This window comes from Muscardinus avellanarius, assembly GCF_963383645.1.
Source record: "Muscardinus avellanarius genome assembly, chromosome: X".
NCBI classification, from domain to species: domain Eukaryota; kingdom Metazoa; phylum Chordata; class Mammalia; order Rodentia; family Gliridae; genus Muscardinus; species Muscardinus avellanarius.
In genome coordinates, this window is record NC_137792.1 from 6,343,297 (window position 1) to 6,369,791 (window position 26,495).

General features: G+C 38.1%; 1 protein-coding gene across 3 annotated transcripts in view; it reads left to right on the plus strand.

The window, feature by feature from the left end:
* FRMPD4 (FERM and PDZ domain containing 4) overlaps positions 1 to 26,495 on the plus strand; it is a gene marked incomplete at both ends in the record, with an annotated part of 883,159 nt that overhangs the window by 812,857 nt on the left and 43,807 nt on the right. For 2 of the 3 annotated variants that reach the window (XM_080718734.1, XM_080718733.1), the window contains one exon: positions 23,005 to 23,050. In XM_080718734.1, coding sequence (XP_080574860.1) covers positions 23,005 to 23,050 — 46 coding nt within the window. Of the gene's footprint in view, positions 1 to 23,004; positions 23,057 to 26,495 lie in introns of all 3 variants that reach the window. The other variant, XM_080718732.1, reaches the window with a different exon arrangement.

The following is a 26,495-nucleotide window of genomic DNA, read 5'->3' on the forward strand; positions in this document are numbered from 1 at the left end:
CTGGGACCTCCACCTACTTTTGTTTTCAGAGCAATGTAGTACATAGGCTCTATTTATTTAATTCGCCTATGATTCCCTCCTTTACATTCTTGGACACCACTCCAAATGTGAAGTCTCTGGGGATAGATTTCCTTTGATACCTGCATGTCGGTGACACCTGGTCTTTCCTTTTTAACAATTTGCAACTCTCCTGTCTCAGCCTCTAAAATGCTAGGGTTATAGGCACACACCACCAGATTTGAGGCCAGCCTCAGCAACTTAACAAGACCCTGCCTTGTCACCCCCAAGCCCTTCCATCCTCTGGTGGAATGTTAGCAAATTCCCAGCACCACCATATATACTATGTTCCCTCCTATCTTGTTTTCTGTGCATGTGTTAGTTTTCTTGCCAATCTGGTAGACTCCTTCATTCCTTAAGACCAGGTGAAGCATCTCCTAATTTACAAATGATTTCTTGAGCATAACTTTCTTCATATATACCCTGGAAAGAGTGGAGCCCTTCTCTATTGATGCCACCATGTCCTTGGATGTTTCAGGCCACATTTCCACTGCTGTTACCCAAAACACCTAAATACCACAACTTAGAGAAGGAAGATTTATTTGCTAATACTTCTGGAGTTTTCAGAGATTTCAGTCCAACTTAGTCCAGGTCACATCTGTAGAGCTCAGGGTATGACAGCAGGAACCAGAGAAAGAAAAGAAGGGACCCTGGACATACATATAGTTCCCAATCACCTATCTCTTCCAGCTGTGCCCTACCTGCCTACATCACCACCCAAGAAATCCATTCAAATTTTAATCTATCAATGGAGTTATCCACTGATGAGATTAGATGGTTCATGATTCAATTATTTCACTGCTGAGTATCTTTTCATTGTTGATACATGAGCTTTTACAAGGGACATTCTATACCCAAACCATTTCATTGTACATGTATCTATATTGCAACTTCATTATAATTATCTGTTTATCTGCCAGTCTAAAACTATGGGCTTTTTGAGGATAGGAAACCTGTAATGTTCTTCATTTCCCTATCATCTACTATGATTCCAGTTACCAAAAATGTTTATTGAATGAAGGAATTAATTAACTAATTAATTAATAAGATCCCAGTTAGACTGAATTGCACACCTTTGTTCTTGTGCCTCACTTGCTTCTGAAAAAATTAATGGGTTTTTCTAAAACCTAATAGTGTCAACAGACAATATGGTGCTTCCTTGCTATGTGACACCCACTGCTGAAACACAACCCACATTCATCCAGTAAAAATTTCACCTGTAACTCCTTTTAGTTTACAGTTAACAAGAGTAATTTCCTTAGGATATCACTCACTGACCACATTCTTTCCCTATGTATTGACTCCATCACGGAAGAGAATTATTTATAACAACAGTCTAACTCCCTCATCTTCATGGGACTTCTCTTTCTCTCTCTCTCTCTCTCTCTCTCTCTCTCTCTCTCTCTCTCTCTCTCTCCACTTATTACCCATCATGTATGCTAATTATACCTGAAAATTTACCTTTCCTAACCAAACCCCAGTATTCCTACCTGTAGCCCATTTCCCCCTCACTACTCCTGAAAACCACTTTTCTTGTCAAGTTCTTACCCATCCATCCAGAGCCAGCCCAAAGGCTGCCTTCTTTATAATTCTCTGCCAATTCTCTTCTAATTTCCGACAAGTTGGAGTTACTGTTTTTGCATTCTATGTTTCTATGACATCTGTAGTATCTTTGCAGCTGTCAAATCTTTCCTGCCAGGTGAAGCGGGCAAATTACCTAGTCTCTCTGTGCCTCAGTTTAATCAGCTACCAGATGGAAGAAGAGATAGTCACTTGTCAGTGTCATTATGAAAATTAAAAGAACCAATTCAAGAACATGCTTCTGAACTCATAAAGATGAACACAGCATGTATCTTTAATGGACAATTCAAAGGAAGTAAACAAGAAAAGTAATATCTTGGGATGTGGGCACTTTGAATGCCTAAAGTGACTTTGCCATGGACAGATGAAAAGGACGTTGATGCATGTGGCCCAGCGTGGACACCTGGCTCTACTTCAAATGAGATGTGTGGCCTTAGACAATATGCTTAATCTTATTTAAAAGATCATGTTGCCTCATATATAAAGTGGAAATAATGAAACATACCTTGCAGATTTATTGTAAAAATTGGAAAATATGATGGATGCACAGCATGAAGTAGGCTGGTGTGATAGGTAAAAACAATAAATAGGCATCACTCTAGTGACTGGAACCCAAGTGGCTCTCTACATTCCCTTATTAATTCCCTCACCAACCTATAAGACCCTGGGTAAGAGACAGTGTGATGTGACTTGACAAGGCCTGAGAGAAAGTGGTTATCAGACCTGTGAGACAGAATTCTATCCAGGGAGGTGGCACTGGCAACCTGGACAAGTGTCAAGATCCTACTTTAGAAACCTGCTTTGCAAATCGGTACACCTCAGGGTTCTCTGAGTCATGGCTGAGAGCAGTCTAGAGCATCACATCAGCTTCTTTGGAAGTTATTCTTGGAACTGCATGGATGGCAGGCTCAGACAGAATCTCTGAGAATGTGCAACAAGCACAGGAGGAGGGAAAGGAGCAGTTCTTTATGTGACAGCAAAATGAGCCAATTCCATCACGGTGCTAGGCTGTTTATTGTGTCTTCTGGAATGAGTTCCCTCGGGGCTCCAGAGGTAGACATTAGTAATAGTAATTACTAATTGCTAAATAATTAGCAATGGTTTAATAACAGCAACAGCAGGCACCAGCATTTCTGAAGCCATGGTTCAGGGCTATGTACATTTCCCATATGTTCTCCTACTTAATCCTGCCATGCCAGACCAAGATTCTGTCTCAGGGTTGAGCCTTTTACTGGGTCACTAGTAAGCCCGCTTGTACTGCAGCTAGAGTGGACATATTTAGTAAATAAGGATTTTTACAAGTGTATGGCACCTTGGGTTCAACGTATTTTAATTTCCAGAGTTTCTGCATTTTTATTTCTTGAGAGAAATAATAGCAAATTTCTAACATGTTTAAAGAAGCACATGAGAAATATTGGGTGTACAGTCCTTCACTCAGTGCTTAGCTTACAGTAGTCAAGAAATAAATGATCATGATACTGGCAGTTCCTCTGTGAATGTCTATGGTTGGTCCCATGTCGATCCTGATCGTCTCTGTTCTCTCTTGTATTGAAACATTCTCAGAGTAGGCTTCTGATAAAAATAACCCAAATGGGCCTGGTGTGTGGCTCAGTGGTAGAATGCTTGCCTTGTATGTATGAGGCCCTAGATTTGCTTATTCACAAGCAACAAATACACACAGTCTAAGCCATGTGACTCTGGGTAGCAAAGCAACCTGTTTTTCTCTTTCCCCATTTTGTTCTCTCTTTAAGGAGAGACAGGGTCTTTCCTCCCATCTTCCTCTGCAGAGGTACCTGTGGATATTGAAAGTTATGCTTGGAGATAAATAGGGTAATCTGGGAAGATAAAAAAGGAGTGATTCCTGGTCATTGGTCTGAAGAAGGCTGCAATGCCATTTTTTGAAGAGAAGGTAGTTTCAAATGAATGACTATCTTAATTCATCATTTTGTGTTGCTATAAGAAACTACCTGAGGCTTAAATATTTGTTAAATAAAGAGGTTTATTTGACTCAGGATTCTTATGTCTGGAAGGTCCAAACAAAATGGTGCTGATGTCTTGATGAGGGCCTCCCTGGCCATGTTACAACATGGTGGAGAAGCATCAAAGGAACTGGCCTTATGCAGATGAAACCATGGCATAGAGTAGCCTTACTTTCTAACAATCAGCTTTTACAAGACATGGTTAATCTATTCATGAAGGTTGAGCCCTAATGACCTAATTGCCTTCCACCAGGTTCTACCTTTTGAGAGTTCCGCCACTACAACACCACCACACTGGGGACCAAACTTTTAGCACATGAAATTTGGAAAGCGAACCACATTCAAATCATAGCAATGGCACTGTACAATATAGCTTCAGTACTGTGGGGAGACTCATCCGCCATCTGGGAGCTCCTTTACTCCAGTGCATGAGTCCCAGATGACCCCATAGAATGGTAACCTAAAATGGGCAGGAATTATTTCCTGTTTTTTCACTAGTGTCCCTAGTATATGCACAGAGTTTATACAGTGTTTGTTTGTTGTGATGCTAGGGATTGAACCCAGGGGTATTCTATCTCAGAGCTACACCTTCAGTCCTATTTTATTTATATTTGGAAATAGGATCTCCCTAAGATTCTGAGAGCCTTGTTAATTTGCTGAGGCTGGCTTCAAAACTGTGATTCTCCTGTTTTAGATTCTCAAATACTGGGATTATAGTTGTGTGCCACCACACTCAGCATAAAACAATTTTGATGCATAGTAGAGACTTGTTAAATAATTGATTAATGCATTCCAGTGATCTTTAAAGTGTAGGTAAAAATAAGAGGGGGTGAGTAGAGAGCTACTGAGGATGTGTCCCAATGGAAGAAAATCATTAGGAGATCTTACTTGAATTCAAGAAGCATTTGGAAATCAATGAAGTATTTTGAGAAGGGAAATGATTTACTTGATCAACATAATACCTCAATAATATTATCTAAATTGTGTCCAAATGGAAGAAAGAGAAAAGATACAGAAGACACTCCACTTTTTTCCAGCTTGCATGGTGGTACATGTCTGTAATTCCAGTACTTGGAAGGCTGAGACAGGAGGATTGCAGGTTCAAGGCTAGCTTCAGCAATGTAGTGAGACCTTCATCAATTCAGTGAAAAACTGTCTCAAATTAAGAATTAAAATAGGACTAGGGGTGCAGCTCATAGATAGAACTACCCTAGTTTTAACATCCAGTATCAAAAAAGAAAAAAAGGTATTTTCCCCAAGTATATTTGTGGAATGATATTCTGGTCGTCATGGAAGCCATAAAATTCTTGTCTCATCTTACCTTGAACTCATTTCCATGAATTCAAAGATAGGAATCTAAAATATCTTATTATAATTTGCTACAAACTAACATACAACCTTGCCTTCTAAAATGTTCAGTTTAAAACAGTTACACATACTGACCTTCACATGCTAACTCCTTTAGAGCATTCAACATCAGTGCCTGCTTATGGGACCAGGCATTTAGAGTTGCTTGAGTAGAGTATTATTTATCTATGCTAAAAATGTAGGGCACAATGGGAATGGTGGCAAAAGCCACATCAACAAGGAGATGACTCTATTGGCAATATATATGTAAAATCTAGATACTTCCTGAACAAATGTAAGAGCAGAAAACATCTTCACAATCACTCTGCCTCCTCCATACCTGTGTGTCCAGGAAGATGAAGTTTATTGAGACAAATACAGTGGCCAAGAAGTACTTTAAATTATCTAGTCCTTGCTTCCCTGATTTATTTTCTCTCTTTCCTCCCTCAATTCTTGCTCTCATCCACCCACTAGGATCTTTTTTAGCCGTCTTCAAAGAAAAATAATAAAAAGAGAAGGAACCGAAATTTACATAATATCTTCTTTCTAAGATACCAACAGCAGTTCACTCGTCTATAATTTGCTCTCACAACAATCCTCTGAATAGGCCTGTTATTATTACCATTATCATCATCATCATCATCATCATCATCATCACCCTCATCATCATCATCATCATTATTTCCCTCTTGCAGTCACATCTCTGACTGCTGAGACTTTTAGCTAACACCTCATTTCTTGAATAATTTCAGCCACTCATCATATACAGTACAAAGACTTCAACTGCCACCTCCCATTCGCGATCACGCCACATATTCCATTACAGTTTCTGGTCCTCTGTTTAATTATATCATTTAAAATATATTAAATCCCTGTATTGTGGGAGCACTGCAGGGTTGCTGAAGAGAAGGTGAAGTTAATGCTGAAACAGAATAGAATCAAACATAAATATCTTCCAAACTAAAAAGAAAATGGAAAGCAACTGTCAGGGCAAATTGATTTGAATTGCATAAGTGTGTGTGTGTGTGTGTGTGTGTGTGTGTGTGTGTGTGTGTGTTTAAATTGACTTGGGGTATGAACTGTTCTTTCTAACGGCTTCAACTTGGCAGATGATACTACCTGTCTCTTTCTGATCTCTTCTAGTCTTTCACCCTTCGAATCTGTATTGGCTTCAACATTTTTAACATCTCAAAAATGTCACTGGCTGGCTGAATTCCTTTAGTCTTTTCACATATCCCATGACAGCCAGGCCTCCCATGGGAATGACCCTGAAATGGCATGAGGCACATGCACATGATCTCCTTTAATTGTTTCAACAATTAGTTCCTTCCTTGTCCCACTACCCTATTTATTGATTTATTTATTCATTTATTTAGGTACTGGGGATTGAACCTAGGGGCATTCAACCTCTGAACTACACTGCCAGTTTTTCTATTTTTTTAAACAAAGTCTCACTAAGTTACTGAGGGCCTCCCTAAACTGCTAAGGCTGGCCTCTAGTGTGCGCTTCTGTTTCAACATCTCAAGTACTGGGATTACAGGCCTGCACCACCACACCTGGCTACCCAATTTATTTGTAACATAAATTTCTTTCGACAAATCAGATGTTCAGTCTTGCATCCTCCTCCCCACTTCTACCCTGACTTATATTCAGTGTTGCATAAAATCCTTATTATTTATAAAATAGTTGCCCTACTGTTAGTTACTGTATCAGTCAGCTATTTCTTCATAAAACATAACTACAAGATCTTAGTGGCTTATTGAACATTTATTTTTGTCCTTTATAAAATATGTCACTAAAACTCTCCATTTTAATTGTTTTAAGTGTATAATTTAGTAACATTAATTATAATCACAATATTGTACAGCCATTACTGCTATTTCACCTAGTAACCTCTAATCTACTTTCTTTCTATATGAATCTGCCTGTTCCAAATATTTCACATAAGTGAAATATTCACATAAGTGAAAATCATACAATACTTTCCCTTTTGTTTATGAAGATAAGTTTTTCTTTCTCATGCACTTACAGACTGGATAGGGTAGGCATGTGGATCTTGGTTTGGCTTGTCTGAAAGCTAGTTCAGGTCTGTTTCTCATGTCTCTCATTCTTCTTGGACCAGAGGGCTACACGTGGTGGTATAAAACATAAAAGCACAAACAAGGCTTCCAAAAGATAAGGTTCTAAACTGGTACACTGTCACTTACTAACTTTGGGGCTCTGTACAAATTCCTCAGCATCTCTGAGTTCAGTATCCTCTGGGTAAAATGAGGCAAATAATAGCTACTTTGCAGGGATGTGTATGAGAAACAGAAACATCTTTTAAATATTAATGATATTCACTGCCTTGGGAGTATTACCAGTCCCACCAAAATGTTCCTTTCTAATGTCTCTGCTTTTAGGCCCATTTCTAAAGTATGGGTCTATTTTACTGGTTCTGTCCATTACAAAACTATAAACTGAAATCATTGAACTGTTGTGTCTGAACCTAAGTCTTCTTATCTCCATATGAGAGTCATAGTCCCTATTTACTGGGTTACCAGAAGGTTTGAATTAGGGTTCAACATAGGAAAAACACATAGTACAGTACCTAGTACTTGAGAAGCAGTCAGAACTATTAGCTAATTAATCTCTTTTTTATGATGTGGTTCTTATTATTAAAAGTTCTTCCCAGTTTTGAACCTACTCCAGGAATACATCTGGGGAAATATTGAAACAGCAACACTTAAAATCTTTAGGAATCATCATACTATTTATAAAAATACAGGATTTCTTAGTTTTATGGAAAAACTATTAAATTTGTTTCCCCCAAGAGAATGGGCTTCTGTGAGGATTGTTCAGTGTTGTTCTTTTCCTTGAATGCCATTTCTATCCTGGTATGCATCTCAATGATCTGATACAACTGGTGGCAAATTTCCTAACATTTTAGAGATGATCACCTTGTTACTTCTTGGGAAAATACCTCCAGATGAGCATCTGTGGTAGCATCATCCCACAGACCATTCTACCCTGAAGTAACAAGGAACCTCTGGCTATATGTGCCTATTGAGCACTTATAATGTCACAAGTGCAACTAACAAATGGGATATAATTTTATTGAATTTAATGAATTTAAATGGAAATAACCAGAAGTCTAGAGACTTCTTAGAATTCCCTGAGTCAATTAAATGCTTTTTGAAATGTTGATATTTAACTCATCAAGTAACCCATTCTCAAAGATATAGGCAGGCAAAAAGTTATTTGAAAGAAAGTTCTTATACTTGGAAGCATGTTAAAGCAGACAGACACGAATGAGATGATGTGAACTACTCCTCTGCTTTTTCAGTTTTCCTGATGAGAATGGACTGTTATAACCTTCTACACACAAGGACTTTAAGGCTCCCAATAACTTTCATATAGTTTGTGCTACTTAGCTTGAGTGAGTTGAATATGACATGGTAATGTATTTTCAGCACCTCTCACTCAGCTGACAAAGCTTTAATACTTTATATATAACTGTAAGGCATTCATATGTAACCCCTTCTTTGTGAATCATAAATCAATTGCTTAATCAACATGATTTCTATCATTAATAATAGCATTTCTACATGCACTCAAAGGAAAGTGTGTCTATTTTAATGGACTGCACTTATTCTAGCAGCTATCAAAATAAAAAGGATTCAGTAAGACTAAGAAAAAAAGAATAAAGTAAAGCCATTCGAGTTTGTATGATCTGATATACATATTATAGGACTGGGACAAAATGATATAGCCAAATAAAGCAGGGTCATTTGTTGAATACATGCATACCCTGTGACCTATCATTTCTACTACTAGGTGAATATTTAACAGAATTGCATGGGTCTATTCACCAAATAAAATATATAAGATTACTGATACCAATACTATTTAATAACCTCCAATGGAAAGTTACTCAAATGTCCATCATGGTAGACTTGATAATTAAATTGCTATACCTTCATACAATGTCTACTACATCAATGAGAATAAATGATCAACAACCATGCATGACAAGTTGAGTGAATCTCAAAAACAATTATGCAGAAAAAAATAAAGAAAAAGTGTGTACTTTACAGTTACATTTATATGTTGTTTCAAATGAAATGACACTATTCTACAATGTTAGAAACTAGAAGAGTGGTTATCCTTGGAATGTATATTTGGAAACAAATATAGGATGGCTCTGGAATGCTGGTAATATTTAGCTTTTTATCTATAAGTATTTCTTGCTCAAAATAACCTCAAAACTTAATCGTTTAAAATACCAAACATTTATAACCTCATATTTCCTGTGGCTCAGGAAACTTGATAGTTTACCTGTGTTCCTCTGGCTCAAGATAACTTATAAGGTGCAATCAAGATTTTTTTGAGGGTCGTGGTCTCATCTGATGCTCACCCCCATTCAGAGGACTCACAGTTAGACAATGTAATTCTCACAGGTGGTTGAACTGAGGGCTTCAGTTACTTACTGACTATTGGCTAGGGCCTCCTTTGATCTCTTGCCATGTGGGCCCATCCAAATACCATGCTTGCAACATGGTACTTTGTTTCCTTCAGAGCAAATAATGAAGGGTACAAGAGGGAGTGAGCACAAGCTCTGGAAGCCATAGTTTTTTTAATAACCTAATTTTGGATGTAACATCCTATCCCTTGAAATATATTAAGTTTGTCAGAAATGCATCAATAATCACCAATTACAATCTTTATTTTTATTTATTATTTATTTATTATTATTTATTATTTTATTTATTATTTATTATTTTATTTATTTATTTATTACTTTTGTTACTAGGAATGTAACCTAGGGTCAGTCTACTTCTGAGCTATATCCCTAGCCCTTTTCATATTTTAAAAAATTCTGTTCCTCAGAAACAGAGTCCTTTCTTCCATCCCACCTCTGCCAGCTAGATAAACTGCAGCTTTGTTAAGTCTTTGTCCTTCTGCTCTGTACACCATAACAGTGTGTTCCAGTGGTCACCTCTGCTCTGGAAATCCATGAATGCTGAAAGGCAAAGGATTTCTTTCTACTTAGACTGACAAGGAACTTTGTGGTCTTGTGTTACAGAAAGGAAGAATGGCCAATGTAATGGAGTCAAAACCTGGGTTTGCTATGGTGAACCTTTTGGTTGATTAGGTTGCCAGAGGAGAAAAGCCTCAGAGATAGTGAAGAATGTAGATTATATTCTTTTTTGGTGGTACTGGAGTTCCTGGAAACCCTTCTACTTCCGGGCTACACTCCCAGACCTCTTTTATACTTTTTCATTCGGAAACAGGGTCTCCTAAGCCAGCACAGCTGGCTTCGAACCTGCATAATCCTCCTGTCTCTGCCTCCCAAGCACGGGGATTACAAGTGTACGCCACCTCACCCAGCCTAGATTATATTATTGAAAAAGTTACCTTTTAAGCAAGACATAGTGGTGCACACTTGTAATCCTAATACCTTGGAGGCTAGAACAGGAGGACTGCAGGTTTGTGGCTATACTCAGAAACTTACCAAGACCCCATTTCAAAATTTAAAAAAAGCATTGGGGGGTGTAGCTCAAAGATAGAATGTCCCTGTGGTCAATCTCCATCACCCCAAAAATGTAAAGTTTTCCTCTAGTAATTATGCACATTAAAAGATAGGGAAATGAAAATTCCTTGAATAAACATTAGAATGATTGCTGTGCACTGAAATTCATAAACATGCCATCCAATGTCCTTGGTGACAGGGGCAGCATATTTCTCGTCACTGCTTATCTTTGGAAACCTGTGAACAGTACTTTGAATATGCATAGAAGCAGAAAGGAAAGGAATTAACCAGAGAAGTCTTGTCCTAGGTGATGATAAAATGGTAATCTTGTGAAGGCAAAACAGCTACAAGTAAAAATATACTCTCTCATTATTAAAAATGCTTTTTGGCTCTTTCTCAATACCCACTCAAATTTTTCTCCATAGTTTGTTCTAAATCATGGCTAGAATGCCCATCAGGGGAGCACAGAATGGAGTAAGCTGGTTTTGCTTGGTGTACATCTTCATTCATGGTGGTGCCATTATTTGTTTATTTTATACTTTTTGGTGCATTAAAATTTTACATAATAGTGAGATTCAAAGTGGCACATTCATATATGCAAATATCACTTGGTGTATTTTACTCCACATCCCATCCCACTTCCTCTGCCTCCCTCCCCAGCATGCTAAATTATGCATACAGAATACAATTGTCCCTGCTTACCCATGGTTTTGGTTTCTGTGCTTTCAGTAACCTGTGGTCAACTATGAGCTGAAAATATTAAATAAGAAATTCCAGGAATAAGCAATGCATGCATTATCAATTGTGTACTCTTTTCAGTAATTGTGATAAAATCTTGCATCGTCCTGCCTTGTGCCACTTCATGAATCATCTCTCTGATTTCCATATTTATAAAGTTCTTTGAGCCAGCTTGTTTGTCTTCGTGACCAAAATATCTGACAAGAACAATTTAGAGGAGGAAAGATTTGTTTCGTTCATGGTTTCAAAGGTTCAGTCCATGGCTGTCTGGCTCCAAGGCAGAAACATCATGACAGCAGAGCATGTCATAGGAGAGCTGCTCAGCTCATGGCAGTCAGGAAGCAGGTAGGGGGGATCAGCATTAGATATAGTCCCCCAGGCCATGCTACCAATAATCTACCCCCAATAGCCACACCTTACCTGCCTGCAGTAAGTCCATTCAAAGCATCTATTCATCAATGGATTGATCCACTGGTGAGGTTTGAGCCTGATTCAATTATTTTATCACTGATCTCTTCTGCAAGGCTAACCCAGGAGCTTTTCTATAGAATATTCCAGATCCAAAATATAATATTCATATAGGCTATCCATAAATCAGTTACTTAATAGCTATCTCAGCTATTAAATCAACTCTCAAAATATCACAGTGTTTGTATTTAAGTAATATATAGAGCTTGGTACTATCCACTGTTTCAAACATCCCACTGGGGGGTATTTGAATATATCCTCCATGGATGAAGGAAGACTACTTTATCTTTTTTAATTGAAAGATGTCTCTCTCTAAGAAGATAGAATTTGCCAGGTTATGCATTTTGTTGTCTGTTTTATTCATTGATGTAGCTCAGGGTTTCTCTGTTTCACTACTATTAACGCTTTGTGCTATCTATAACTCTTTGCTGTGGGGTCTTCTCTTCACATTGTAGGATGCTTAGCAACATACCTGGCCTTTATATATTAACATCCCTCCTAGCTGTGGCAACAATAAATGGCTCCAGACATTGCCAAATACCCCTTTCTGATAAAAATCATTCCCCAATGAATCACTAATGCCTGGCTCCAGATAGATACTCCAGGTAGATACTCAGTAAGTATTTATTGAAGAAATGCATGGAGAGCTTTTTAGTATCACATGTGTAAGATAATTTAATTTTTACCTCAAGAGATATTGCTACCTTTATATATCTTAAATATAAGTACTATGTTCATCCATTAAACAAGTAGTTCAAAGGCCAGAGACAGTATTTATTCAGCAAAAATGAATTAGATGAATAAAACAATTAGAGAAAACCAAAACCCAACATCATGTGCAAATAAAACTCTCTTAGCAGCCTTTTCCAAATTCAGAGTGCCAAATCTAAAATTTGATTGCAATAAAATAAATGGTTGAAAATGACATAATTTTATCAAAATGTTATTTTTGATAATGACTCTATCAATTATGTGTATTTAACATCAACAGCCTGATATTGTTCACAAAGAAAATCATAACCTAAGCCTAAAATACTTTCAAATAAAATGTGGATTACACATTGCAAATAATTCTGTTTCTTTCTCAGTTTTATTCAGTTTATTGGTTGAATATAAGCTATTTAATACTGAGACTAAAATGATAACATACTTTTCTTCTTTCTCTTTAACTTTGAAATATATAGTCCACAATGCCATACTAATTGTGCCCTCCAGATTATTCTTTTTAGTGAACCATTATTTGTCCAAGATTCTGATTGAGTCCCCATCTATCCCCTACATTTATTAGTTTTTTTCTTCCTCTACTCCAATATCCAGAAGTCCATAGTTAATATTGTAATAGTGCTAACCCTATTCCTGGAAGTAAGAGCATCATTTTTCATATTTCAGTATATGTTTGCATAAGACAATCTTTGCTTGTCAGGCATGATAATACAAACCTGTAATTTTAGTACATGGGAGACTAAGACAGGTGTAGCACAGGTTTGAGAAAAGCCTCTGCAACTTAGCAACATAGGAAGACCTAATTTCAAAATAAAAATAAAATGGCTAGGGATGTAGCTCAGAAGTAGAATGCTCCTGGGTTCAATCCTCAGTACCACAAAAAGTCACTCTTATTCTTTGGGTTTTTTTTTTTGTTTGTTTGGTTTTGCTTGGTTATATTTTGTTTGTTTTAGATTAGTTCAAAATTAGTCAGTAGGAAACCCTTATCCTGGATATTTTTCCTTCCTTGGTAGGGGAGACACATTCCATTTAAACACTTTTTCAAACTAAAAAGTAATATGGGGGTCAGGATATAGCTTAGTGGCAAAGCACCTGCTTTGCAGAGACAACACTCTGGGTTTGATCCCGGTTCCAAAAAGACCCCCTTTAAAAAATGTAAGCTAAGAAAAGTAAAATAGGGCTCTGGGTGTAGCTCAGAAGCAGAATACTCCTAGATTAAATCCCTAGCATCACAAAAAGTAAATAAATAAAGCAATACATAGTTTACAAATTTGTTGTGGGAATATAAGGTTCTGGCTATCTATTGCCATCTAAAATATGTATACAGCAGCTTTTTATTTTTGCAGTACCAGGGATGAAACCCAGCAGTATTGTACCTCTGAGCTATACCCCCAGCCCTATTCTTTAGTTGTTTTTATATTTGAAACAGGGTCTCATTGAGTTATGAAGGGCCTTGATAAGTAGCTGAGGCTGTCCGTGAACTGCCATCCTCTGGTCTCCATCTCCTGAATGCTGGGATTACAATCCAGTGCCACCACACCTGGCTTACAACAGCTTTTCTTAATACTCACATTTCTATGGCTTAGCTTGTCTGGGGTCTCCCATGTGACTTCAGTTAAATGAGCTGTGGCTGGAGACTTCCAAAGCCTGAGTTGGACTAGACATTCAAAAGTGCTGCTTCTTTCATATGTCATTGTCTGAAGTTGGAGAGCCGACATGGCCAGGGCTAGGTCTCTCTCTCTCTCTCTCTCTCTCTCTCTCTCTCTCTCTCTCTCTCTCTCTCTCTCTCCACTGTCTCTCTCTACCTGGCTAACTCCCTCACAACACAGGGGCCACAAGACTATTGAAATTCATATGTGGTAGTAGCTGTATTTTCTCAAAGTGAGCATTCCAAGATAAATCCACAGACACTGTAAATCCTCTATAATTCTTCTGCCTGAAATCATGTAATGTCAATTCTACAATATCATATTTGTAAAATGTGAGTTCAAAGAACTAATTCATTAACTCAGGACTTTTATTGAACAAAAGTATGAACATAGATTTGTGACTAATTGAGGGCCATCTTTGGAGTCAGGTACCACAAATGGAAAAAGACATGATAAAATAATCAAGTTTTACAGGATGGATACTTTAACAAATTGCATAATAATGATCTTTCCTTATATTCTTTTTGTCTATTAAACTGGTGGTCTTTTTGACTGGCCCTTGACTCAAGGGTGAAAATATCCATGGAAAACACATTGTCCATAGTCTTGGTAGAAGCCAGTTCAACTGTACAAGGGTACTGTGGACCCTTTAAGCCATCTTCTATTTGTCTCTGTTATCCTGATTAACATAGTGACTTCATTTTGCCTGTTTTCTTTCATAACATCCTGTAAACATAACTCAGAATGACAGATAACCCTATTCCTCTTATTTGCAGGTATCAGGGTAAAGACATGCTTCAACAGCAATGGACAGGATTAAGTATTTCATCTACTTCATGCCAGATCACACTTAGCCATAATATGCTAACTTTCTCTGACTACATGGTCATTTGCCAGACATTTCCATTCTCTTCAATTAATGACTTTAGTACCTTTTAGGAATAGGTTCCAGGGAGAATTGATCTATTCAGAGTTTTGCAGAGGTCAACTAGATAGAGCATTCAAACTCATCACCAATGTCATTCTCTGATGACTTTTCTGAAACTGAAGGACAGTGCTGTCCTCCAGCTTTGCCAGCAATTGACGAGGCTGACACTATCTTATCAGGCCAGGAAAATCTTGGAGTTCTTTTCACATCTCTATGGTCAGCTAAGAAGAGAAAACAGAAGGCCAACAAGTGGCTTCATTGCAAATACCCCAGGATTGAAGAAGTACCCTTTTGAGGAAAGAGCCAGGAGAAAAGTGAGGTTAATCTCTTCTTATTTCTACCAACAGTGGCCACCCACCAGCTGAGAAGTTAAGGGCTGACATGTTCTAGCTTGCAGAACTCTAACGTGCAAGAGGAAGAAAGAATCTTATATATGCACAAATTTACCTTTAAAATGACAGTTCAAACACCCTTTCACTGTACCTTACCACCTTTCATTCCAAATAAAAACACTGTATATCAGTGTCTTGAATTTTGTTTGAATGCCATTTTACATTTTACGAAATTCTTTCAGATATACCTCACATCACCTCTTTATTTGCCTTTTAAAATCCAACCTTTCAGCCTTCGCAGATAGATCTACTTACATCCACTTTTCAAGCTTCAATTCTCTGCGGAAATCTCAAGGCTCTTCACCACTCTATTAAATTCATATCAATCTCATAGTTGATCAAGAGATCTAATTAGTTCTTCTTGAAGGGAAATATATAGTAGTACATGCTAATAAGATTACCTATCACTGGAAAAATGAGTTAAAGTACCAATCTATGCTGCTCTATGGAATAGATAACATCATCTTTTGGCTCATTGTTAAAAGGGATTTTAGAGGTAGGTGTGGTGGCACACACTTGTCATCCCAGCATTTGGGAGGCTGAGACAGGAGGATTGTGATTTGCAGACAGCCTCAGTTACTTAGTTAGGCCCTTGGCAATTCAGTGAGATCTGGTTTCAAAATAAGGACTAAATAATAGGGCTGGGAGTGTAGCTTGGGAGGTAGAATGCCCCTGGGTTCCATCCCCAGTACCACAAAAAAGGGGGGAGGACTTTAGACCTGGGATGTAGCCCAGTGAGAAAGTGCTTGCCTAGAATGTGTGAGTGACTGGATTCAATCCCCAATACCACACAAAAAAGTGGGTGATTTTAATGAGTGGGTGATTTTAATGTTGAAAACTATCTCTTTAAAATCTGAGCTTCTTCCTCAAATAGTTTACTTGTAGCAACATCTCTATTCACACCCAATAAAATTATATAATAGCATGTGATTCTAAAACATGTCCTGCAGCTGCTCATACTGGGTCTCCCAAATATATTTCAAGGAAGGATGAGTTAAGACCTATGTCAAAGAAATGAAGAGAGACAGAGAAGCTGAGAAAGTAGGGTCAGGTTTGAAGCCAGCCTCAGCAACTTAGAAAGATACTATTTCAATTTTTTAAAAATCCAATAGGGCTGGGAGTATAGTTCAGTGGTAAAATACTCCTGAGAGTTTAATCTCCAGTGTCAGAAAAAAAAGAAAGAAATGAAGAGAGAGGAATTGAAGGCAAATTTGACAGGAATGGTTGAGGGTAAGTTAGATTCCATTTTTCCCCAGCAGGTCAGTACAGTGATTTAGGGATTAAAATGATGTCTTAGCAAACTCAGCCATTTAAAAAAATATTGGCACTGAAATTTGAAGTTACTCCTTAAAAGTAGCAACTTTACTTAAGATCTATTATGAAATACTTCAGTAAATGTGTTTCTAACTATATTTTTATAGCCTCTAGCTATTTTAGGCCTTCCTAAAAAGAAGTTATCTGTTTGCTTAAATGTGGTATCTTTAATTCCTGATTATAATCTTTCTCTTGAGGCTATTTTAAAATGGCTTAGATCTATTTTTTCTTTCTAGGGTTAGAAATTCTAAGGGATAGCCAGGCATGGTAGTGCATGCTTGTAATCCCAGTACAGAGGCTGACACAGAAGAATTACAGGTTCATGGCCAGCTTCAGCAAATTAGTGAGCACCTCTCTGCAACTTAGTAAGACCCTGTTTCAAATAAAATATAAAATTGAGCTGAGAATGAAGCTCATGGGTAGATTGTTTCTGGGTTCCATCTCTAGTACTACACACACAAAAAAGAAAGCAAAGAAGAAATTCTAAGGGATACAAAACATTACAGAGTTAATATTTGTGTCGGGTTATAGTTAAACAATTATAGTTGAGAGAAAGCATAAGAAAAATGTTTCCCTGGTTCTAATGTTAAATACTATCTTGGAATAGTTCATTTCAATTCATATAACTTTATTCCTTAAATCATAAAATTAAAATCAATCTACTTTATATTTCAGGCAATTTACAGAGCATCATTATAGATACACAGATGAAATATCATAGACATATTTTGGAAAATGTTCTCAATGTTTACATTAATAAAGTGTGCAGAGCTTCTTCTTCAAGCTCTAAGAGAAGAAAAAATCCTATCAGGTACAGTCACAAGTGGAAACTGTTTGCAAGATACATTTGGATTACATGGTTGCCAAGTCCCCCTTTATTAATATATCAGACAGAATGTAAGATAAACCCCAGTGATCCCTGCTACCTTGTATCCATAGCCTTGTGTTCCTACTGTTTTTCAGTCTGGCTGGGACTATAACCTGCTTCTAACCAACAGAATGTGGCAAAGGTGATGTGATATCACTTCCATGATTATGCTACATAAGAGTGCATCTTCAATCATGCCAACAAGTTCTCTCTTTTTCTGGTCTTGATGCTGCACTGTGGCCATGTTAGGGAGAATCACATGCCAACGAATTGAGGATAGACCTGAGCAAACTACCCAAGGAACTGAAGTTCTAGGTCTTACAACCTCAAGAGAAATTTAATTCTACTGAAAACCACAGAAGTGAGCTTAGAAATGGATCTTTCCCAAGCTCTCAGAAACCCTCAAACTGGATGGATGGCTGCCTACCTTCCTGTCTTCCTTCTTTCTTCCTTCCTTCTTTCCTTCCTTGTTCCTCTTTTCTTTTCTGTTTTAGTGCTGAGGATTGATTTCAGGGATGTTCTGCCCCCAGATCTTTTTCTTTTTCTTTTGAAACAGGATTTAAGTTACTGAAGCTGGCCTCAACCCTGCAATCCTCCTGTTTCAGCCTCCTGAGTACTGGGGTTACAAGCATGTGCCACTGCATCTGGCTCCTGGCCAATATTTTGATTGATGCCTCATGAGAAAATTTGAAAAAGATGACTAAGTTCAAGCCATGCTCATATTTCTGACCCATATAAACTGTGAGATCAGGTAAAGAGTCTTGTTTTAAGCTACTTAGTTTGTGGAAATTGGCTATGCAGTACTCAAAGTATCTATGGTAGACAGAATAATGATCCCTAAAGTTGCCCTTATCTTAATCTCTAGAGTCTATGGCTTTACAGACATAATGAAGTTAATGGCAGGGTGATTATTTTAGATTCCAGGGGGAGCCAATGTAACCACAAGGGTTTTAGTCAGCAAAAGAGTAAGGCAAGAGAGTCAGGGAGAGTTTTGAAGATGCTAGATTGCTGACTATGAAAATGGTGGAAGAGACCATCCTTTAAGAAATACAGGCAGAAACTAAAAGTCAAAAAGGTTCCAAAATGAATGAAGCCCTGCTGCCACATTGATTTTAGCTCAGTAAAATCCAATTCAGACTTCTGACTTCCAGAAATATAAGATAGTAAATCTGTATTGAACTCAGCCACTAAGTTGGTAGGAATTTATTATAGCAGCAATAAGAAGCTAATACAGTGCCTATGCTTTTATTGACAAATAAGATAAGTAACAGGAATCCCCCAGGCATTCATCTGCTGATGATAGCTACTGCACTAAAGCTGTGAATATCAGCTTACCTTTCCAGAATTGCATGTAAAAATATGGTACTGCTAAACATTGTTTGAGAGAAAATTAGCACTGTCCCACAGGTTTAGGGCCCTATCCATTCTCTTGCCCACTCCACCACCTCGTGATTTACTCTGATAGTTACCTTATTTCTGTTTTTTACCTTTTTATTGTTTCTTCTGGAGATTCTCACCCTTCTACTCAAGGATCATTTGAAATCAAAGGAATAAGATCTATTCAAGCCCATATAAGTAAAGAGAAGCTAGGAATAAATGTAGCAAGCAGGTCTCAGAGTGTAAAATCAAAAGGCAACTGTGTTTTCACCCCAGGGCCAGTTCTAACCTTCAGCAGGTCCTATAAATGTATTAAAGAGGTTCAGAAAAAAAATGATCCAGTCTCCTCAACACTGAGATCATAATAACTCATAATGAGAATGATCAATTGTTATGGGATAAGCTCTCATTTCCACTTTGTGCCTGCCTCTTTGGAAGGGGTCATTCCACACATGTCACCTCTGTTCTTCAGCCATGTGCTACTTCTGCCAGCCTATCCCACTTCATTTTCTCCATTGTAAATTATGTCTTGAGTCAAATCTCAAGGTTTGTAAGGGGTTAAGGATCCCAAACTCTCATTTTCAACACCTCCTTTGAACATGGTCCAGCACCACTCTTTAGCATGTGAAGATGATTGGCGTCGATTGGCATGGGACTTCCGCTGAATCTGTCTAAATCCAACCTGGCATCCTATAACATGTGAACACCAATGGCCTTGATCTTTCTTTCCTCCTAGCATTGGGTTAGGAATCCTAAGGGATCTGAAGCACTATGGAATTAATTCTTCTTGTCTGCCAGGTAATGATTAAGTACTTACAGATGAGAGAAAAGAGAAGCAAAGGCACTTTTCCAGAAGGATGATAAATATCATGCTGAGAAATTTTACATCAGTTATTTGATTTCTAATAAAACAGTGAACAACCAGCCCTTCAAGAATGGTGGGAATCAGGACAGTTCAGAGGACTACTGGCACCTGAATGCTTTCCTTTGATATTCTGCCATGAACATGGCTCAGCTCCCAACTCAATCTCTGTGTCTCCTCATTCTGATTCTGCAGAGAGAAAATCTGATTGGCTCATTCCAACACTCAGGTCCAATTGGCTGATCCCAGAGGATAAGTTCCCAGGAACTATTGTCTGCTACTGAAGGCTCTGGGAGCTAATTCAGGGAGAACAGGCCAGGCAGGGCAGACAGATCCATGAACAAATTCTTTGTCTATGGGGCTATGTCACAACGTTTTTTAATCTGCTGAATATTTCTTATTCCTGTAGATAAGGACCAAAACAAAGAAGCTGTGCTTTGTTTCTGTTTCTGTTTCTGTTGCTTTCTGCATTATTTGTCTCATACCTTCTATCCTAGAGATGACCACCAAGCTTGCCCCCATTACCTCACCCCATACATTCCGCTACAGGAAACAGCTTCATCTATATTTCCTTAAAGGCCAGAAGGCCAGTGGCAGAGTTTCTTCATGTAATGAAGCCAGAGAGGACTGGTTGGGTCATAGTGGGAGTTTTTTTTGTTTCTTTGTGGATGAGTATAAGTTATTTTTTAAAACAGTAGAAAAAAGATACATCCCATTTAAAAAATACATTTCTAATTGACATATAGTAATTGCATACATTTATTTGATACGATGTGACTTTTCAAAACATGTATATAATGTGTAATGATCAAATCAGGGTAATTGGCAAATCTAGAGCTTCAGACACATGGCACTCAAACACTGCTCCATAATGAGTTTTGTGATATTCTAATCTATGAGGAAAATGAAATGGAGAATTGAGATTTATATTCTGAATGTATAGGAGGGTACTAGGGGTTGAATCCAGGGATGTTCTACCTTTCAGCTATACCTCCGGCCAAGTCTTGATAATTTGTTGAGAGTTGCACTATGCTGCTAAGGCTGGTCTCATACCTGGGATTCTCGTATCTCAGTCCCCCGAGAACTAGGATCACAGATATGTGCCACGCTATCATACTTTATGTTTTGTCTTTAATAATTTCTATTTAGCTGGGTGTGGTAGTGTATGCCTGTAATCGCAGTACTTGAGAGGCAGATATAGGATGAAGGACATACTCCACAACTTAGCAAGACCCTCAGTAACCTAGTGAGAACCTATTTCTTTTTTTTTTTCTTTTCTTTCTTTTCTTTGTTTTTTTTTTTTTTTTTTTTTTTTTTTTGGTGGTACTGGGGTTCCTGGAAGCCCTTCTACCTCTGGGCTACACTCCCAGACCTATTTTCTGTATTTTTGAAACAGGGTCTCTTAAACCAGCGCGGCTGGCCTCGATCCTCCTGCCTCTGCCTCCCAAGCGCAGGAATTACAAGCGTGCGCCACCACGCCCGGATTGAGAACCTATTTCAAAAAAAATAATTAAATAGGGCTGGAGATGTGGCTCAGAGGTAGAATATCCCTGAGTTCAATCTCCAGTACCAAAAAACATTATTCTTCTAGATAAAATTGAGAAAACCCAAAACTTACTGAAATATAAACCCAAATAAAGACCTGGGCACAAAACAACATGTTTAAGGAAATTTGAGTCATTTTAAGAACCGGAAATAAAATGGTTTGAATGGTTATTGTGTGTTTTTGAGTTTATAGTTGACGTAGTAGTGCCAGACCACCACCCCACCAATCTGTTACGCATTTCCACACATCCACCATCAAGACAGGTTGTTCACTGTTCTATGAAAAATAAAATAATTGATAAAAAATTTCTCAGCAGATATCTATTATCATTCTGGGAAAGTGTTTTTGCTTCTGTTTCCTCTCATCTGTAAGAAGTTAAGAGAATCATCCTTTCTTTATCCATCAAAATCTCATCTGGTTATAGTTGCCCTATCTGCTGCAGTTAGTGGGGTCTGTGCCAGGTTTGAGAAGCAAGAACTTGTGGGGCATTCAGGCCACCAGGTATTATCTACCTGCTCCAGCATCTTGATCATTCTGATTGGCCTTGGTCCTCCCACAGTTGTAGTTCTAGTCCGCCTTTCCCTCCTCTGTTAATCCCTCTCCTCCTGCACTCCACTTCCTGTGTTGGGCTCCACATTCATATGTGAGAAATCACTAGGTTATGGTCCATCCAGCCAGGGTGAGCTGGCTAGCTTAGCCACAAATCAGTTAGTGGAGAAGTGCAATTCACAGTGGCTTATTTGAGGCAGCAAAATTCCACTAGATTTCCTTTGTCTTAATCACTTGAGCCATAATCACAAAAGCAGGTAATTAGTTGCAACCCAAAGTAAAAAAAAATCAGTTCCTCTTCAGCAAAATGGCAACTGACCTTTCTCTTACTTATGATACAAAAGAAACCCAGAGAGGAAGGAAGAAAAATATTATAAACCATAATATGATTGTTTCCTCCAGGGTTTGAGTCATTTGGAAGGTCCAGGTTATGTGGAGGAAATTAAATAAACCATTATATTACACTGTTCCACTTTAGCTATGAAGGATTCCCTATTGGGAACAATATTGCCCCATCGGGGCCTGTTTGAAATGTTTTTCAGCTCAGGGTCCTTGGCACTGAACTTACAAATCTGCACAGTATGGGAAGGGATCTTTTCTGGAATGCTGTTTTATAAGCAACCTCCAATGACATCTTTCATAATACTGACCCTGGAAAGATAATGACGTTCCACAAATTGATAGAATTTCCAAAACCTTTTCCCTTGCAGAAAAATAAAGAGAATTATTTTAAACAGCAGAGAAAAGTAGGCTAAAGGAAAACCAGAAAGGGAGAATCAATTTTGAAAGCAACAAAAAGTATCGAAATTAAAAATTGTTCTTCCCTGGCCAAGTTTTATTCTTGGGCCCTACTATTCGGCCGCCACTATAATATTGCATAATGTAAATCGCTTAGGAAGCTTTCAATTGGACAATTTGTTTCACTCGGGAAACACTTGATTTTGGTTTTCTCCGTGGTCTGAAAGGACTCTTCTGAGCTGTTTGATTTACTCTGCCCTGGGAGCCCAAGGAACATTTGCCAACACATCACACATTTCGTCTAGAAAGAAAACTGTCACTGTTTGAGTCCGAGCTCTGTGCATTTTGTAAATATGTTTGTTTTTCTGTCTTACAGAAGCTGCAAAGAATCGATACTCCTCACTGTCATTCAGCCTTACCCTGTAAGTATTCTGTGAGTAAAAGTGTCACCATATAATCTCGGGATTCTATTCTTCTCCACCCACTTAGTAAAGCCACGACAGTAAATAGCAACAGAGGAAAAAACAAAAACATGCATTCACAATATGGGTTTAAATCTTCATTTGTGTGAGTTTTCATTTTCTTTTAAGCCAGGTATGGTTGAGTATGGCTGTAATCCTAGTACTTAGGAAGTTGACAGGAGAATCAGAGGTTTGAGGCCAGCCCTCCACAATTTAGTCAGACCCTCTTTCCAAATTAAAAAAAAAAATCTAAATGGCTGGGAGTGTAGTTCAGAGATAGAATGTTTTTTATTGTCTTAGGAAGATCACTTGTTCCTACTTAACATTAATCCTAGTTCCCACCCTCAGGCCCAGGCAGCCACTAATTTACTTTCTATTTCTATAGAGTTTTGTTACATGTAAATTTCATATGTTCTCATTTGAACTAACAAAGACCAAGGCAAATTCCTTTAGATTTGTCCCCAAATGATTATCATCCATGCCTTCTCTGGTTTTCATGTGGAGAGACAGAGATTCTAACCTGCTTAAACTTCTATTTTCTTGCCTATAGAATTGGAGCACTGCTACATCAATTAAAAGGGCATGGGGTTTGCCAGTCTCTGTCTTTTAAACAAACTCTTCCATCTCCCCCAGCACAGAATCCTATTAAGTGCTGTGTGCTAGACATTTTAGGCAGAAAAAAATATGAATTCAGAATTCTGATAAGACCACAAACAGAACTAACCAAGACAACAAATTTTGCCATCCAGGACAGAACTACATATATCGAAAGCTTGGGTTAGTATTTACTTTTCATCCAAACTCTTTGAATTTACACACACATTTGGATTTGAGGCCCCAAGCTTGAGTTAGTATTTACTTTTCATCCAAACTCTTTGAATTTACACACACATTTGGATTTGAGGCCCCAGGATATTAAGAGAACCAAGAGTTGAAATCTAATGTCCAGCAATATAATGGTGAACCCCCACCGCTGCTCAGAGCTTCCATTTTCTGGTATGCATGAGGATTGCGTGAGATCACATGATGTCCCAGGGCTCTGCCATCTCATGATTCTGTAATTCCTACCATATGCTTCAATATAAAGTACAGCTGGGCTGTCTTTAGATTGTTTCAGTTAACCAAAATGTAATTCTCGCTTACTTCCAATCTATCCACACTTCTTAATTTGTTTGCTGTGGACAAATCTGTTTTGTAAGGCCAATGCAAATGACTATAATAAGCAAGTGATTGAACAATTCCTGGTGGAACTTAAAGTATGCATCGTTTTCTTAAATTTTCTGTTCCCACTTTATAATCTATTAGAAATGAAAAATCAGAATCATTTTACTATAGATTGTTCTGGCAATGTGTTCTATGGAGAAGTCTCTGTTGTGGAGCTGTCCTGTATGTGCATTTGGGGATATATAATAGCTTCCCTGACCTCTGCTCACCAGATGCCAGTAGCATCCTTTCTTTGTGACAACCAGTGTCTCCAGACATTGCCAAATGCCTCCTGGACACAAAATACTTTTCAGTTGAGAACCACTGTCTCACCTGAAGTCTCCCCTTATTATTCCAGTCCAAAGTGGCTTTTCCATCCTCTGCATAGTGGGATTTTATACTCTCAAGTTACTAAATTAGATACATTAGACATGGAGAGGAGAGCAGATGGGAGAAAAGACTGCAATATTTTCACTTATATTTTTATGTTTGGATTTTACTAGCAGCAAATCACTCCTTTAAAAAATACTTTGGGTTTCATTTATTTGTTAATTGTCCTTTTTGCAACCAGGAATGACATACAGAAACAGATGCCCAGGCAGACCACAAAGAAAAATGCATAAATTCTACTTTTATTACAGACAAGAGAAATTCACATTTAATTGCTTTTGTAACTCGCTCACTAGCACTTTTTATGTTGTTTACATTCCCTCTGCATGATAAGGTCCAGTAAAGATAAGCGAGCAAATATCTACACCTTCCTGCCACACTTTACATTAACCCAGGGCACTTCTCCATGACCCAGCCACAGAAATCCATCCCCAGGAAGGTCTAGGTCAAGTGGAATTGGGAGAAGACTTTTAAGATCCATGCAATTCTTTGATAAGAAGTAATTTTAAACAGGTTGCTGCCTCATTTTTTAAAGTATTATAAAGGACTCCCTCACCCTGCCATTTTTACTCTTTTTTCCTGGGAAAAGATGTAGAATTACAGAAAAATTCAGAAGTAGTTTGAAACCTATGCATTAGCAAACCTTTTTCTCAGGGGCAACCAATGTAAACATTTTGACCTATCTCCTTTCAGTCTTTTTTTTCCCAAAACCTTGTTAGCAATCAAGATCATATTATGCATTCAATTTTATTTTGCTTCTTTTACTTAATATATCATAAACATATTTGCATGCCATTAGAAATTTCTTATAAGCATCTTTTAAATGGCTGCAAAACATTACCTTGAACTGAAATTGCCTTATCTAAGCCCCCATCATTCAGTTTTTCACACTGTCTTTAAGGTTTTGCTACTATAAATAGTTCTCAGATGGGCACAATGGCATACACCTATAATTCCAGTATTTGAGAGACTGAGACAGAAGAATCACAGGTTCAAGACTAGCCTCAGGAACTTAGCAAGACCCTCTTTCAGAATTTAAAAAATAAAGTAAAATAGGACTGGATGTGTAGCTCAGAGGTAGAATGCCTCTGGGTTCAAGAATGCCTCTGGGTTCTCCATATAAGAAGAAAATAAAAATAACCTTGCAATGAACATCATTGTATATAAATCTGTCTGTATTTGGTAATATTTCTCCAGGTTGGGTGTTTCTGATGAGTACTGAGGATGGAACTCGGGGCCTTGTGAATGCTAGACGAGAGCTCTACTACTGAGCTACACCCCTCCCCCAAGATGAAATTTTAGAAAAGGAACGCTGGATTACTCATGGATTTGATTTGCTTTATTCTGGCAGACCATCTTCTTTCCCTGTACTCTTCTTTTTTATGATGGATCTTTACTTGTCCAGTTACTTCTTCCCCTTGATTCTGCTTTCTCCAGTTTCCCAACCTAGAACTTTCAAACTTTCCAGCCAATCTGACCTGAAACATATCTTTTAAAGTTTCTACCACCTTTCCTCACACAACCAAAACTTGGTGGTATCTGGACTGTTGTTCTCCTAGTTCTGGTGTCCCTAGGCTACCATGATTCACTTTCCCTTAGGTTTCTTCTAGACCAAAAAAAAAAAAAATGAGGGACCTACTTGCCAGCCTTCCACTTTTAAACCAACTTCCCCTGTGTTCTGCACCCCCAAGGAAGGCTACATGCCTCCTGGTGGAAACTCTCATGCAGCTGATGTGATCAGAGCCCAAACCATACCCACTGGCAAGTCACATTGAACATGTCGGCCCAACTTTTGTGAGGAGTATCTAAGATT